Source organism: Myxocyprinus asiaticus, chromosome 15, assembly GCF_019703515.2.
Source record: "Myxocyprinus asiaticus isolate MX2 ecotype Aquarium Trade chromosome 15, UBuf_Myxa_2, whole genome shotgun sequence".
NCBI classification, from domain to species: Eukaryota; Metazoa; Chordata; class Actinopteri; order Cypriniformes; family Catostomidae; genus Myxocyprinus; species Myxocyprinus asiaticus.
The window spans coordinates 2,103,674-2,121,896 of record NC_059358.1 but is presented as its reverse complement, the minus strand read 5'-3'; the positions used below and the strand labels follow the sequence as shown (position 1 = coordinate 2,121,896).

General features: G+C 41.1%; 1 protein-coding gene and 1 long non-coding RNA gene across 2 annotated transcripts in view; one reads left to right on the top strand and one right to left on the bottom strand.

The window, feature by feature from the left end:
• Nucleotides 1-16,499, bottom strand: part of zdhhc11 (zinc finger DHHC-type containing 11) — a 29,501-nt gene extending 13,002 nt beyond the window's left edge. Inside the window, exons 1-3 of the mRNA XM_051719343.1 lie at nt 16,471-16,499; nt 16,197-16,318; nt 13,612-13,833 (exon numbers count right to left, since the gene is read on the bottom strand). Of these exons, the coding sequence (XP_051575303.1) occupies nt 13,612-13,833; nt 16,197-16,205 (231 nt within the window). The 5' untranslated portion in view covers nt 16,206-16,318; nt 16,471-16,499. The remainder of the gene's footprint in view (nt 1-13,611; nt 13,834-16,196; nt 16,319-16,470) is intronic.
• LOC127453254 (uncharacterized) lies at nt 5,598-12,425 on the top strand. The gene is made up of 4 exons (XR_007899383.1): nt 5,598-5,916; nt 6,517-7,727; nt 9,992-10,074; nt 11,331-12,425. It is a non-coding gene; the product is annotated as an uncharacterized LOC127453254 (long non-coding RNA).
• Nucleotides 16,500-18,223: the final 1,724 nt, after the last annotated feature.

The following is an 18,223-nucleotide window of genomic DNA, read 5'->3' as shown; positions in this document are numbered from 1 at the left end:
ATAGGCAAGAGTGAGTAGTTCACTAAGTTCAGAGAAAAAATGGGGCTGAGACTTTGGAGGTCGGTAAATCAATAACACAATGAGGGGAGTTTCACCAACAATCTCTAAAGCCAGATTTTCAAAGGACGTGACATTATGGAATTCAATCAAAGCAGTTCTCATACCTTCTCGACAAACAACAGCTAGTCCGCCCCCCTTTCCATGAGGTTGGGGTTTAGACAAATGTTTGTATCCACATGGAGTAAAAACATTTAGTTGTAAAAAGTTGTTAGGTGTTTGCCAGTTTTCAGTTTACAATAGCATGTCAAGTTTTTTATCAGTAATTAATTAATTGAGAACTGACGCCTTGTCCATTAGGGAATGACAGTTCAAAAGTGCCGTATCTTGACGAACAAGTCTGGAGTATTTTGATGTACAGCAATTAGTTAAATGCCTTAGTGAACGAAGGTTTGAGTGCTTAGTTGATGTAATATTAGTTTTACTGCACCGTGTTTTTGTCCAGATAGAGGGAATGGTTGTGGGAGATGAGCGATAAACAGATTGGATGATCGACGGATGTAGCGTGGCTGACGAAGGATTCCGAGTTCACGACAGAGTTCATACTGTATGTCTCGGAGTCTAAACACGTATGGCAGTTTAAGACTCTAAGTTGTGATGTTAGGAGGTTGATTTCCATGAGGTGTATGGCAAGGATGAGAGCAAGGTAGAAGAGAAACGCTTTAGAAGATGAAATCCAAGGCATAATCGTATATGAGGTGTGGAGCAAAACAGTCAGGAAGATGCCAGCCACAACAGCCACAATGATACTGCATTAGCCAGAACCCTGCCTAGTCCAACACCTAACAGAGGATGGCAACCCAACCAGTCAAAGAACTGTTGACACAGGTGATTAAGAGAGATAGATAGATATTGTAGACAGACAGGCAGACAGACAGACAGACAGACAGAATGATAGATAGATAAATAGATAGATAGATAGGGTAGACAGAAAGACGGACAGACAGATACTGTAGACAGACAGACAGACAGATACTGAAGACAGACAGAAAGACAGACAGACAGTAGATGGACGGATGGACAGACAAACAGATAGAGTAGACAGATCAATGGACAGACAGACAGATAGATACTGCAGACAGACAGACAGACAGATAGATAGACAAACAGACAGACAGACAGATAGACAGAAAGTCAGAAGGATAGATAGATAGATAGATAGATAGATGCTGTAGACAGACTGAAAGACAGACAGAGAGATAGATACTGTAGACAGACAGACATACAAACTGACAGACAGACAGATAGATAGAGACTGTAGACAGACGGATGGATGGACAGACAGACAGACAGATAAATAGAGTAGACAGATGGACAGACAGACAGACAGACAGATAGACAGACAAACAGATACTGCAGACAGACAGATGGACAGACAGATACTGAAGACAGACAGAATGACAGATAGATAGATAGATAAATACTGTAGACAGACAGACAGATAGATGGAAAGTCGGAAGGATAGATAGATAGATAGATGCTGTAGACAGACTGAAAGACAGACAGACAGATAGATACTGTAGACAGACAGACATACAAACTGACAGACAGATAGATAGAGCAGACAGATGGACAGACAGACAGACAGACAGATAAATAGAGTAGACAGATAGACAGACAGACAGATAGATAGACAGACAAACAGATACTGCAGACAGATGAACAGACAGATAGATAAATACTGTAGACATACAGACAGACAGACAGACAGATAGATAGATAGATAGATAGATAGATAGATAGATAGACAGATAGATAGATAGATAGATGTGTTGTGCTGAATTGACAAGGGAAAAATAAAAGCTAGTGTTGAGGACTGAATGTATATTTTGTCTCTGTGTGGTTGTGTAAATCAGGGTCTTGGGTTCCTCTTTAGTCACAGTCAGCAGAGAAATAAACAAACTGCTCGACAGCATGAAGAGCTTCACTGTTTGAGAGGTGAGATGCTGTCTGACTAAATGAAGCCTGAACACCCGTTGCTGACATCACCCTGTAATTCAACCCATGCTGTTGTCTTAAAGGGGTCATGAAATGTTCTTTTTTTATATAGTTTTATTATCTTCCCTGAGGTCTACTGAGAATGTTAGTGAAGTTTTTTTCAACCAAAGCAATCATAATTTAGTAATATATGATAATTTTCCACCCTGTCTCTGGCTCTCTGACTGACATGCTCGAGGCTTCTGCTCCTATAAACTTCAAGGTAAACACCCACTGTTCTGATTGGCCAACATCATGCAGCCCCCCAAATATAGCCATGTTTAAAATTCAATTGGAAGAGAATGAACAACAACCCCACAATATTATCAAACTACATTTCAGGGTTAACATATAACACATATCCAACACATCCGAATATATTCAAATGTTCATCTCAAGCACAAATAGACGCGAGATGTGTGTGGCGTCAAAAGCAACAGAACCCATTATAATCAATGACGCTGTCTACCATGGAAGTGCTGGCGCTACTACTGCCAACATCAACACAAATACGGTTTAGAAAGTTAGTGTCGACAAGCCCGGTGTAGACAGCCTCAAGCTGTTGCACTGCATCAACGAATGCGCCCGGTTTAGACAAAATTTCAGCACCAGAAAGTATCAAACAGTCATGACATTTGAAATATTCATGAATGGAACTGTTTACTTATGTTTTTGATCGGGTACAATAGTGTTTTTAACTACCCCATCCTTCAATATTAGTTGCTTTGCAAAGCTTGAATCGTATTATGACTGGTTCACAAGCAATCCATGCTGAAGACACATCCACATGACGCACATACATAGTCCAAAGTACAACAAAGACACCCACATCCAGTTTCCAGTATAATCCTGTACTGAGGTGCACATCGTCAGAAATGCATCAAAATGGTTAAAGACGTCCATTTAGTGTGTGTTTCAATACACCAACAATTACAAATATCGCAGATGGGCGAAAGAACAGTATGTTAAGCAGTTTGTACGAACAATAAGTCGCAGCAGCTGAATGCAACCAAATGGCTTAAAACTTGTTGTAATTTGACACTGCGTCTTTTAAAAATGACGCCAGAGTGGGGCCTGGGTAGCTCAGCGAGTACTGACACTGACTACCACCCTTTGGAGCCATGAGTTCAAATCCAGGGTGTGCTGAGTGACTCCAGCCAGGTCTCCTACGCAACCAAATTGGCCCGGATGCTAGGGTGGGTAAAGTCACATGGGGTAACCTCCTCATGGTCGCGATTAGTGGTTCTCGCTCTCAATGGGGCGTGTGGTAAGTTGTATGTGGATCGCAGAGAATAGCATGAATCTCCACATGCTGTGAGTCTCCGCGGTGTCATGCACAGTGAGCCACATGATAAGATGCGCGGACTGACGGTCTCAGAAGCGGAGGCAACTGAGACTTGTCCTCTGCCACCCAGATTGTGGTGAGTAACCGCGCCACCTCGAGGACCTAGTAAGTAGTGGGAATTGGGCATGCCAAATTGGGGAGAAAAAATTAAAAAAAACGGCGCCAGAGACATGACAACAGTCAAAGATGTCTGTGTAGTTCATGTTTATATACAAAAATTATTCAAAATAGTCCAGATGGGTCCCATTTGGTGTCCAGGAATAGACCACACTAGGCCACACTGTTTGCCCTGCTCTCTCTCTCTATGTTTATGAACCGAGCTCCAGTGGGTGGGGCCAAGGGTGCGATGATGTAAAGTAGGCATTGATGTTGTTGCTGTAAAGGGGCTCATGAATTAATGAGTACCCCTAGTGACATAGGTAAGTCGCAGAAGTAGAGAAAGGGGCATTTTGGCAGCTTGGTTTCAATAAATGCTTTTATTGCATTGGGGATTAAGTTTTGAGTTCTGAAATTTACAATATGTTTTTATAGTAGAAAGACCTCTTATATGTTAAAATATCAAGGAACAATTGATTCCTCATGACATGACCCCTTTAACGTGGCTTCAACTGCACATCTGTGCTTACATATCTATCTATCTATTGCTATGGGAATTTATGCTCATTCAACATACACTATATTGCCAAAAGTATTCGCTCATCTGCCTTTAGACGCATATGAACTTAAGTGACATCCCATTCTTAATCCATAGGGTTTAATATGACGTCGGCCCACCCTTTGCAGCTATAACAGCTTCAACTCTTCTAGGAAGGCTTTCCACAAGGTTTAGGAGTGTGTTTATGGGAATTTTTGACCATTCTTCCAGAAGCGCATTTGTGAGGTCAGACACTGATGTTGGACGAGAAGGCCTGGCTCGCAGCCTTCGCTCTAATTCATCCCAAAGGTGCTCTATCGGGTTGAGGTCAGGACTCTGTGTAGGCCAGTCAAGTTCTTCCGCACCAAACTCGCTCATCCATGTCTTTATGGACCTTGCTTTGTGCACTGGTGTGCAGTCATGTTGGAACAGGAAGGGGCCATCCCCAAACTGTTCCCACAAAGTTGGGAGCATGGAATTGTCCAAAATCTCTTGGTATGCTGAAGCATTCAGAGTTCCTTTCACTGGAACTAAGGGGCCAAGCCCAACTCCTGAAAAACAACCCCACACCATAATCCCCCCTCCACCAAACTTCACAGTTGGCACAATGCAGTCAGACAAGTACCGTTCTCCTGGAAACCGCCAAACCCAGACTCGTCCATCAGATTGCCAGATGGAGAAGCGTGACTCGTCACTCCAGAGAACGCGTCTCCACTGCTCTAGAGTCCAGTGGCGGCGTGCTTTACACCACTGCATCCGACGCTTTGTATTGCACTTGGTGATGTATGGCTTGGATGCAGCTGCTCGGCCATGGAAACCCATTCCATGAAGCTCTCTATGCACTGTTCTTGAGCTAATCTGAAGGCCACATGAACTTTGGAGGTCTGTAACGATTGACTCTGCAGAAAGTTGGCGACCTCTGCGCACTATGCGCCTCAGCATCCGCTGACCCCGCTCTGTCATTTTAGTTGCTGTCATTCCCAATCGCTTCCACTTTGTTATAATACCACTGACAGTTGACTGTGGAATATTTAGTAGGGAGGAAATTTCACGACTGGACTTGTTGCACAGGTGGCATCCTATCACAGTACCACGCTGGAATTCACTGAGCTCCTGAGAGCGGCCCATTCTTTCACAAATGTTTGTAGAAGCAGTCTGCCTGCCTAGGTGCTTCATTTTATACACCTGTGGCCATGGAAGTGATTGGAACACCTGAATTCAATTATTTGGATGGGTGAGCGAATACTTTTGGCAATATAGTGTATGTCTTATAATTTTACAGTTTATTCTTCTGTACTACTCATTGCTTTTAATGCTGTCCTCTGCTGGACTATGCTGTCCTCTATTTGAACTAATGTTCTGTGTGTGTGTGTTGAAGAAAATGTTTTTTTTTTATTCTAGTGTGGGTGTTTAAAATAACAGTAAGGTTAACATCTTGAGACAATTAACAGCTGAAACTCTCAGAGATGAAAGCAAGAGCAGCTGTGTGTGGAGTTTGCGAAGGTGGGGGTTGCACTCCACAGATACTGATAAAAAAACAATGTAACAGAAACTTTGTGTTCACTCATCAAGAGGAAGCTTTGGCATTCCAAATGGTGACTGAAACAATTTCTGCAAGAAATTAAACTTACAGGAAGACAGCCTTTGCTACTGAGTCTATTATTTCAGAGTTTCCACGACAATTGGCGTCCCTGGGTGGGCCGTCGTCTGATCCGACTAACAAACTCAGTACTGAAGGAAAAACTGTGCACCGGCAGGGGTTGGAGTCCCCTGTGGCTGAACCTCCCCGGAAAAAGTGGGTGAGGCGCGGCTCCCGGACGGCTGAGAATGGGGTTGGATCACCGCACGGCCCAAAAAACCAAGTGGTTTACTAAGATCGACTCAAGCAGGACTTCTCTTTCTGGTAAGAGGAAATGTTTTATAAGACATTTTGGGTAAAGGGCAGTGATCTAAATAATTCAGGGAATTATTTTGGCCGACGGGTCACTATGGCAGGTCAAGGCTAGAGAATCTGCTAGAAAATCACTCAAGTACTCCAGTCACTAGGGCCAGGATGCTCCGCTAGTTGTAAATTTTATAATGAGGGCTGTTGCAGTGACACCGCTAATTAGATGGTATGGGTTTGAACAAAAGCAAAAATGGGGATAATTCAATTGTAGATGAACCCGATTTGGCTTTTCCAAATTGTAAGTACATGATAACTAATTACGGCAATGGATGTTGTGATTAACTGCAAGTCTGGGTAGTGGAGTGTGGGTTTCCTAAAATAGGGAGTTTCAGTATGAGTCAGCTCAAACAACTTAGAGAGAAGCTAGAAGAAAAGGAAAAAAGAAGTAGGGAGGAACATAACAATATGTCAAAAAGGAAACAAAAGAAGCATGTCATTTTTCAAGCAGACTGGAAAGTATATGCAGAATGGCTGACAGAAGCAAATTTGAGGGAAAGGAAAATGCAGGAAGGGACAGGAAAACTAACAAATTGTCTCACTGTTTGAAATATTCAGATGATCCTGATTTGAATTCAGTTCCCCCATGACGTCGCCCACAGGAATACAGGTTACAGGAGGGGCAGCACAGTGGATCAGTGTCACCATCTGCCCCAGTACTTCCAGCAGAACCCGAAAAGCAACCCCCTCCCTATAATGTTGTCCCTGGATCGCCTGTAACGACACGCCTATGTAGCAAACAAGGGGTGTCCAAATTGACAGTTGAACACTCTCCCCGTGCAGCAACAGTCCAAATTCCACAGATTCAGGTGGCAGCTGGAAATGGTGAGGTTCAGTATGTATATCAACTTTTGCTGATATCAAAGAAGTGGCCCAAACATTGCCTGATGTGGAGGAAGTTGGGGGGGAAGAGTATGTGCGGCAGTTGAAAGAGTTAATCTCACAGTTTCGACCCTCCACTGGAGAAATACTGAGATTACTGGGTATGCAAATGAAGCTCAAATGGTGACGGGTATCGTCAGGATTCCCCAAACTGGATCTCCCATATGTTGAAGAACACGGCTCGGGGTACGCACATTCAGTGCACGACCTGATGAACAGCATCAGAACTACGTTCCAGAGGCGCATGGATCTCCGTAAAATATCAGCATGCAAACAAGGCCCAAATGAAAATGTGTACGATTATCTTCACAGTGGTATTGAAAAGCCACCGGACACTAATGTAATGTCACCTTGGGACCGTTTTGTTGAAGGACTGAGAACTGATATCTGAGCACATGTACATGAACGCTGTGTTGACTGTGATACTGGCAGACAGGCTGATGCTGCAAAATATGCTGTATGTGCTGAGAAAGCTCTGAATGACAAAACAACGAAAAAAGAATATAGCAGCACGCCTGCAAATAGCTCAGCTGTATGCCTTTGAAGCACAAGGATCCCATGCAGGGAGGGGCAGAGAGAAAGTTAGGGGAAGAGGAGCACGAATGAGGGGCGGATCCAGAGGGCGCAGAACTCCAAACAATGAGAAATGTTTACAAGTGGGTCCATGGAACACTGGACGAGAGAATGCCCTAAGATGAAAAAAGAGGGAGTTTGTTTCATTTGTGGTGTGCTTGAACATTGGGCAAAAGAATGTCCTAAGAACAAAGAACGTTCAAAACCAGCATTTAAGGGACCAGCAGAGCACAAAGAGGATTCTGACTGACTGGCTGGGGGACTGAAAATAGATAAGGTGACATCCGAAGGTCAAGAGCAACATACATCAACACGTGAGCAAAATAAAAACACACACACACATACGCATGACACACAGTGAACAAAATAAATCATGTTTTCTGATGGGGCCTATAGGGCGATCCCAAAGTTAACACTGACAGTAAGAAACATCCCAATAACATTTTTGGTAGATTCTGGTGCAACAGAGTAAGTAATAATGACAAAGGAATTTCAAACTAAGCCAAAATTAAGTGGCAGGTTTGTGAAAACTACTGGGGTTACAGGGAACATAGCAAAGGAATATTATACCACACCTTTGTCTGTGGCTGACAATTTCAAGGGCAATATCAAACACTCTTTCTTGCTGTCTGATTGCTGCCCAGTGAATTTGCTGTGCTTTTGGCATCAGTTTAATAGCAAGAGCTTCAGGGGTAGTTGTGGCCAGAAAGGGAACAGAGGGCCCACTGGAAAACATGATGATAAAATGTAATTTGAACACACTATTATATGCTTATGAATGGCAATTGACTGAAAGTGAAAAATGCACAGTTGGCAGTGAGGTTTTGGAATTGGCACACACACACAACGCAGGAAGGAATTGATTTTATTGAAGGTGATTCATTACACTGTACTGCATTTGTGTCAGAAGGACCAGATTAACAGAATGAGAAGGGTTGGTTTGAAAAACCTGTAAGAAAGCATTGGCTGAAAACAGATTGGTTGCTTTCAGGCGACGATTGGGTAATGATGCAAAATTGTGAAGTGTGGCAAAGCGCTCAGATGCAGAGTTTTAGAATAGAGTGTCGACATACCATCGAGACCTCGAGGGGCATTCAGATAGTTCAGGAGAATTGTGGACAGTGTTCCCCAGCATTCGTCGCACTGGGGGAACTGCCCCCTGAACTGGCTGAAGTGCCAAATGATTTATGGTCCTAAAGCAAATATGATGTAGGTCTGATAAAGAATATTGAACTCCAAAATCTTCGTACAGACCGTGTAAAGAGCAATATCCTCTAAAACTGGAAGCAAAGGAGGGTATTACCCCAGTTTTTGAATCATTGTTGAGTGCAAGCATTATTGTGCCCTACCCAACATCTCCAGTGTGCACTCCAATTCTTCCGGTTAAAAAGATTTGTGATGTTGGCCAGCCAGTAGAATGGAGATTTGTACAAGATCTATAAGCTGTGAATGAAGCTGTGAATGAAGCTGTGCATGCTCGAGCTCCAAATGTGCCAAACCCACACACTATATTGTCACAAGTGCCGGCTACCAGCAGATGGTTTTCCATTTTTTCAGAATTCCAGTTGAAAAAGGTTTGCAATACTGGTTTGCTTTTTCATTTGAGGGCAAAACATACACATGGACCCGACTGGCTCAAGGGTACTGTGAAAGCCTGGCTATCTATAATGTAGCAATGGAGCCTCTCATTGCAAGCTGGAAGTGCACTTCTGCAGTATGTTGATGATCTAATGATTTGTTCTCCCTCATTGGATGCCTGCAAATGAGATACTATAGCTCTGTTAAAACATCTAGCAGAAAATGGCCATAAAGCCAGCTTAGCAAAACTGCAGTGGGTCAAAAGGGAAGTTACATTTTTGGGTCATTTGATCACAGCTGATGGACAATCACTATCACCCAAACGTACTGAAGCAATAACGAAAATTCCTAAGCCAGTTACTAAAAAACAAGTAATGAGTTTTCTGGGTATGGCATCATATTGTAGACAATGGATTAAACTACGCAGAAAAGGAGTGTCCTCTGTCCAGCATGATATATGGGAAAGGTTTAGCTGCAACAGATAAAGTTAGCTGGACAGAGGAGGCAGAGGAAGCATTTATGGAGTTAAAATTGGCTCTGCAATGCATTGCTGGAGTTATCAGATATGATGAAACCATTCTGTCAGACAGTTGATGAAAAAGAAGGGTATATGACTTCAATGCTTTTACAAGAGCATGGGGGGTCATATGAGGCCTGTTGCATACTTTTCATCAAAACTTGATACAGTAGCAGCAGGTTTGCCAAAATGTTTGAGGGCAGTGGCAGCAGCAGAAAAAGCAGTGTTGGCCTCAAGGGACTTGGTTGGATATCAAGATTTAACACTTCTGGTGCCACATTCTGTGTCTATGATTTTGCTGGAACAAAAAACAACGCATTTGTCTGCAGCAAGGTGGTTGAGGTACAATGCTGTGCTTTTAGAGATGCCCAATATTACTATTAAACACTGCAATGTTTTAAATCCTGCAACTCTCCTCCCTACAGCAGAGGACAGGGAGTCACACGACTGTGTGGAAATAATAACTTCTGTTTGTTCCCCCAGGCCAGATTTCAAGGACACACCATTAGATAATGCGGAACTGGAACAGTTTGTGGACGGCTCGGCTTCCAGAGACCCAGTGACAGGTAAAACCAGGGTGGGGTTTGCAGTGGTTTCTTTACATGACACAATTGAGTCAGGGCCCCTGGCCTCACACCTATCAGCACAGACTGCTGAGCTAGTGGCTCTCACTGCCAGGGAAAAACAGCACATTTACACAGATAGCAGATATACATTTGGGGTAGTTCATGATTTTGGGGCAATTTGGAAACAAAGAGATTTTCTTACATCCACTGGCAAACCCATATCACACAATACTCTGGTGGCTGAGCTGTTGAATGAAATTTTATTGCCGGCAAAAGTGCCTGTATGTAAATGCCAAACGCATACTACAGCACCTGATCCAATCTCACAGGGGAATGCGAGAGCAGATAAAGTTGCAAAAAAAGCTGCTCAACAGGAAACTGTGCTAGTTTACACTGTGACACACACACACCACACACGGAACTAAATGAACTTCAACAGAGAGCAAGAGAAGACAAAGTGGAAAAACAATGGATCTTAATTTAGAAACGGGGTTTGGTACGGCCCCAATGACAAACCACGCTTACCCAAATATTTGTTTCCATACTATGCAAAATTGACACGTGGTAGATCACGTCAAAAGGAGGAATGCTAATTGAGATAAAAAGGCACTGGCTCACGAAAGGTTTTCCAACTACGCTCAAATATTTTGTCAGAAATGTGTAATTTGCACCCAAAACAATTTTGGGAGGGGCCAACAAATGCCACAAAGTGCACACCCTCCGCCAGACAAACCATTCGACCACTTACAGATTGACTTCATAGAATTAACCCCTAGTGAGGGGAAAAAGTATTGCTTGGTAATGGTTGAGATGTTTGAAAAGTGGGTTGAGGTTTTTCCAACTGCAAAAGCGGATGCATGGGCAGTCGTGAAGGAAATTATACCATGCTGGGGTATTCTAGGAAAAATCAGTAGTGATAATGGGTGGGGCCTGGGTAGCTCAGTGGTAAAGACGCTGGCTACCACCCCTGGAGTTGTGAGTTTGAATCCAGGGTGTGCTGAGTGACTCCAGCCAGGTCTCCTAAGCAACCAAATTTGCCTGGTTGCCAGGGAGGGTAGAGTCACATGGGGTAACCTCCTTGTGGTCGCTATAAGGTGCTTTGAGTTGCGTGTGGATGCTGCAGTGGAGGGGAGAGAAAAAAAAAAAACATGGAACCCATTTTGTGAACATATTGGTGGACACCTGGAAATTGATATGAGAAAACTTTGTGCATATCACCCCTCCAACCTGTCCGCTGTGCTTTGTGATATTTATAGACAGATAAAGGAGGGGTTACCTAGAGGATCTGAAGGACAGCTACACGACCTGAAACACGGTGACTGGGTGGTGGTGTAGGACTACAGGAGGAAGAGCCGGAAATCTCCTCATTGGCAAGGACCGTATCAGGTGCTTCTGACAACAGCAACAGCAGTGAAGGTGGCAGAGAGGGCCACCTGGATACATGCAAGCCATTGTAAGAGAGCAACAGCATTTGCAGGACAACAAGAAAGCGTGCATTGATCCCTGGTGAAAACCTAGAGGGCTCGAATCACTTCTCTGTGGCGGAAGTCCGGGGAGCGGAGGGAGTGTTCTTACAGTGAGCGATGTCCTGGTCCCGGTGAAAAAACCAACACTGCCCTGAGAATTTAGGGGGAGGACCAAAGGGGAAAGCAGGTGACAATGGCACCAACAAGGAAGCCGTGGAACACAAGGAGTATGTGTTATGGTGGGAGAAGCTTGCTGTACTTACACACCTGAAAATGATGCAGATGGACATGAGATTCAACAAGGAATTGAAAATAAGACAAGAAATAGAGATGAACTGGCAATGCGAGAAGTTACAAGTAGTGACTGGTTTAATATTTTTGCACGATAGCAATAAACATTAATGAGAATTTTGTTATCTGTGTTAACAGTATTGACACTGCTCGCATTGTTTATATGTTGTTTGATTTTTCTGGCTAGAGGATGTATCAGTAAAATGATTAGTTCATCAATGGGTCAATACGAACAACTTAAATCAAATGCCAGTATACCTGATTATGATCCTGCACAACCTGACAAGAACCCAGTTCCAGAATGGGTCCCACCCTATCATGATTATAATGATGAACTTGTGTAGTAATGTGATTTAATTTTCTCTCTTTCCTTAAAGAGCTTGCTCAACCTATGTTAGCACAAAAACAGCCCTTTGCAATATGTTTTATCATATTTGTATTACTCTGAATGATATATATAATCAATTGTAATGCCTCTGTTTTTCTGTTGATTTATTTTGTTTAGTGAGCGTTTCATGCTCAGATGAGTGAGTGTTATGGGAATTTATGCTCGCCCAATCAATCAATCAGTCAGTCTATCCATCCATCCATCCATCTATCTATCTATCTCTGTCTGATCTATCTATCTATCTATCTATCTATCTATCTATCTATCTATCTCTGTCTGTCTGATCTATCTCTGTCTGATCTATCTCTGTCTGATCTATCTATCTATCTATCTATCTATCTATCTATCTATCTCTGTCTGTCTGATCTATATATCTCTGATCTATCTATCTATCTATCTATATATCTATCTATCATCTATCTATTTATCTCTGTCTGTCTGATCTATCTCTGTCTGATCTATCTATCTATCTATCTATCTATCTATCTATCTATCTATCTATCTCTGTCTGTCTGATCTATCTATCTATCTATCTATCTATCTATCTATCTATCTATCTATTTATCTCTGTCTGTCTGATCTATCTCTGTCTGATCTATCTATCTATCTATCTATCTATCTATCTATCTATCTATCTATCTATCTCTGTCTGTCTGATCTATCTATCTCTGATCTATCTATCTATCTATATATCTATCTATCATCTATCTATTTATCTCTGTCTGTCTGATCTATCTGTCTGATCTATCTATCTATCTATCTATCTATCTCTGTCTGTCTGATCTATATATCTCTGATCTATCTATCTATCTATATATCTATCTATCATCTATCTATCTATCTCTGTCTGTCTGTCTGATCTATCTATCTCTGATCTATCTATCTATCTATCTATATATCTATCTATCTATCTATCTATCTCTGTCTGTCTGATCTATCTATCTCTGATCTATCTATCTATCTATCTATCTATATATCTATCTATCATCTATCTATCTCTGTCTGTCTGATCTATCTCTGTCTGATCTATCTATCTATCTATCTATCTCTGTCTGTCTGATCTCTGTCTGTCTGATCTATCTATCTATCTATCTATCTATCTATCTATCTGTCTATCTATCTCTGTCTGTCTGATCTATCTCTGTCTGATCTATCTATCTATCTATCTATCTATCTGTCTATCTATCTCTGTCTGTCTGATCTATCTATCTATCTATCTATCTATCATCTATCTATCTATCATCTATCTCTGTCTGTCTGATCTATCTCTGTCTGATCTATCTATCTATCTATCTATCTGTCTATCTCTGTCTGATCTATCTATCTATCTATCTATCTATCTATCTATCTCTGTCTGTCTGATCTATCCATCTATCTATTTGTAAAGGATACACCATACGCTGCAAATTTCCATGGCGATGGCAGAAGAGGAATATAAATCCCGAATCCCACAATGGCCATGAAGCTGTACATGAGCCATGCGATCAGCTGGAAAACGTGGAGTGGCGATGACCAGCCATTGACCCTGGAGTGCATCGGCGCTCTGACCAGCTCATTTCTGCTGTCTGCATGTTGAGGGGCCGTTCGTCTCTGATGACGTCCAGAGCAGTTCAGCTGGAATAACACAGTAATGTCAAATACACTGCCTTAGCAAATGACTAACAACACCCTAGCAACCTAGTCTCACTTCAAACTGCCCCAGTTTCATGAGACGAGGCTTTTTCAAACCAACATTTAAAGTTTGTCTTTTATAACCTTTCTTATCCAGCTCTGACGTCAAAACCTTAAAATTCGAGAATTCAAACGAGAACTCTCATGGCAAAAATATACATTATATGCAATGACTACAAAATTATAAGCTCTCAATGTCTTTATACCACGCATGGCATGACATTTATGTTTAAATCACTTAGATTTTAGCTTTCTGACATAAGAAGTAGAGAGTATTGTTGCGCTAAAAACAAAAACAGTATTTTAACACTTCTATTACATAAGGTGCCTGAAGCCAAAGAACTGATAATAAAATACAAATTTGCTGTCCACATACTGAATTCAGATACAGACTAGAGAAAAGGTCTAGCAAAAATACATTATTTGTTTATTTTTTAATTTGCACCATAATGCAGTTACTTCATTGCATCTGTTGTAAAAATAAGTCAAGTTTTAGGCAAATAATAACACTACAGAATTGTAACTGTATATAAATATTTTAAATGTACAGACTAACAATTTAAAATTTCAGTACTTTTTAGAAATTTTAATTAACATAGCAACAGATCCTGTGAATATATGTGCAGCAATATGGTTACTGTCTCTTTAAGAGAATCAGGCTTGAGTTGTAAAGTCCCATTGTGTTCATAACGTTTTATGCCGTTGCATCTGTGTTCATTTAAGTATTCTTTTACTTTGTGACAGTAAAGTATATTGTTATCATTCAGCACGGCAAGGAATGAGGATTTCAGATATTAACTGATTGAGACAGTATTGAATTTGAAATGATCTGCTACCTAAAGCACGTCGTTCATCGTCCATTTAGCTAAAAGTTTCTGTTCTTGCTGGATCTTACTTGATCCTTCGCCCGCTGTTCAGTGGAGCGTCTGTGTACCAGCAAACGTTTTGTCACTCACAGCCCACTCCCTCATTTGTTTTGGTGTGAGACAATAAAATTTGTTAGTGACTGCGTCCACTCTAATGAGGAACACAATTCTGATCCCTTAATTACTGGATGATATGGATGGTTGTCAACTATTAGGCAACACCCATGACTGAAAGTTTCTTAATCAACATGTGGACCTGTGCTGCCGGTATCATGCTGATTTTTCACTCCCTAGTATCCTTATGTTTAAGGCTGGGTGTAGGAGTGGCCTTTAGACGTGGGAACCAATGACTACCTACTATGGTTAGGGTTAGGGGTGAGTGTAGGGATAAGGACCATTCAGACAGCGGGGAGTACGAATCTGGCGGGGAGTAAAATTTCAGCACAACATCGGCCCAATTTATGAGTAGCCCACCAGTAATTCCCCCGATCCTCCCGATTAGCTACTCCAGCCCTGCATCAGGCAAGATATTGTTCACTTTAAATTTCTAAAGCACAAGGTTGAATCATAGTGTGCGTTTCCTGCTCAACATGAACAAAGTGATTGTGTTGCCTAGCAAATGTCTGCATAAATGCAATCTGATTACCCCTTGAGAGGAAAACCAGCTTTGCACACAGTGAGTAATGTCATCAAACATTTGTGAAAACAGTTTAACGTGAAACTTCCTCTTGTATTATAAATAAATAGAAAAATAAATGCTAATCCTTGAAGTTGAGAAAATATGTTGCTTCTGTATTCAATAACTTTGATAACACGAACGGACGAATAAATAATATAATGAAACATTTTACAATAAGGTTGTTTATATATATATATATATATATATATATATATATATATATATATATATATATAACATTTACTTATTTCAATTTCATATCAAAATTCCAATTAAAAAATAATATATATATATATAAGTTTTAATACTTTAATATTTATTTTAAAACACACACACAAACACACACACAAAATAAAAATAAATAAATAATATAAAATAAAATACACAATTAAATTTGATGGAATTTTGCCATGAAATTGGAATGTGTAAATCTTTGCCTAAAATACATTTTATTTATAAGTATTATTGTATACTATTATTATAAACACATTAGTATTTACTAATCTTGGCTACTGTTCATTATGCTGTATATAAGTTCTATATTGGTTAATGCACAACGAACGAACTATGAACAATATTATATTCATAATTTGACATTAACCAAGATTTAGTTGTTATCTCGTGTTAACTAACGCCTTAACTAATGTTAATGTACTTTAATGTAAATAACAAGTACCATTAAAACAATTAGTGATTTTAACGAATATAAAAAGTAATACATTTGACATACAGTATATAAGCATGCCTCAAAAGACACTTACATTCGTCATTGAAGAGCTTCCAGTAGTTTCTATAAGAAGACATGTGTTGTTGTTCTGTATGATCTCTTGGATACAGTTTGCTGATCCATTGATTCCTTAATGATCTCATACACTCCAATACACTTTACAACACAGAGATGAGTCATTTTCAAAGGCTTTATGTAGTCTGAAAACGTTTTATATCTTACATATTCAACACCAAACTATCTCACCCATCGTATCAAATCCTTACGCTGTTCATTATTTGTAAAGAAATAAGATAAAAACAGCTTACCTCCAGCGAGACGCGCATCTATCTCCGATGTTACGAATCTTATCAAGGTGGAAGCTTAACTCATGAATATTAATCACGTCATGCTTACGCTATTTGGCAACCTACCAATGACTAATGCCAGCTTATGAATATTAGTTATTATGATGACGTTGCATGGAAGCGTTCTATGAGCGTAGGCTTGGCTCATGAATATTAAGTAGACATACGGAGCATCTACTGTGCTTGTTTTAGAAGCGCTGCACATTTTAACTAGTTCATGTTCAACAACAACAAAATAAGGCAAACATTTTTCAAAATAATTAGAATTAAATAAAATTAATTGTCGTGCATTTAGCACATTATCATATTAACATAAAATCACACTCAAATTATCACCCCATATCAGATTTGCTATTAGTTACTGAACATCATATATGAATAAAAGAACCTTTTGCATGTTTTAAAATCCACACAGTTATAGTATAATTTATTTTATTTCACCCAAGGCAGAATACTTTCACAGTTTTTCTGGACTTCTTCAATTCTGGCCATTGCATTTCTTTTAGATAAATTGTCATAATGTAATCATGTGATGATTCTTGCACTGCTAACTGTCTAATGGCATAAAAGGCACATCTTGTTGCACTTTAAAAAAAAAAAAAATTCTGCCAAGGTTCAATCACAGTGTGTTAGCGTGCCCGCTCAGAGCGGGTTGCGCAGGACCAGTTACAGTGGTGCCGTGACGCAGATGGGAATGAGGTTTATGGGGTGAGGGTAATGGTAGCCTGCTGGTACGTGCTGTGTGTAAACCTCACTCCCCTGACATCAAGAGGCGCACTAGCAACTGACATTAGAGGCTGTAGCCTTTTGCCTCCTCGTTAGCACGCCAGAGACTCCGGTTCGAATCCCGCTCGGAGTGGGTTGAGCAGGAACGGTTACAGTGGTGCTGTGACCCAGATGGGAGTGAGGTTTAAGGGGGTGAGTGTAATGGTAGCCTGCTGGTACGTGCTGTGCAGTGTGTGTAAACCTCACTCCCCTGGCGTCAAGAGGCGCACTAGCAACTGACATTAGAGGTTGTAGCCTTTAGCCTCCTCATTAGCACGCCAGAGACTCCACTTCGAATCCTGCTCAGGACCAGTTACAGTGGTGCTGTGACCCAGATGGGAGTGAGGTTTATGGGGGAGTGTAATGGTAGCCTGCTGGTACGTGCTGTGCAGTGTGTGTAAACCTCACTCCCCTGGCGTCAAGAGGCGCACTAGCAATGGACATTAGAGGCTGTAGCCTTTAGCCTCCTCATTAGCACGCCAGAGACTCCGGTTCGAATCCTGCTCAGAGTGGGTTGAGCAGGACCAGTTACAGTGGTGCTGTGACACGGATGGGAGTGAGGTTTATGGGGGAGTGTAATGGTAGCCTGCTGGTACGTGCTGTGCAGTGTGTAAACCTCACTCCCCTGGTATCAAGAGGCGCACTAGCAACTGACATTAGAAGCTGTAGCCTTTAGCCTCCTCTTTAGCACGTCAGAGACTCCGGTTCGAATCCCACTCTGAGTGGGTTAAGCAGGACCGGTTACATGTGAATGCTTATGGCTGTTTTACATTAATTTGCTCTCAGGATCAATACGTCTGTCTGTCTGTTCTAGATCAAACAGTCTGTTTGCCCACTGACCTTCTAGACATTCAAGTGTCTGCCTTTTTGAATATGTTTTTATTAACGCATTATCAAGTTTAAATTACAATCAACCAACCAAAATTTCAAAATAAAAGTTAAAAGTTCA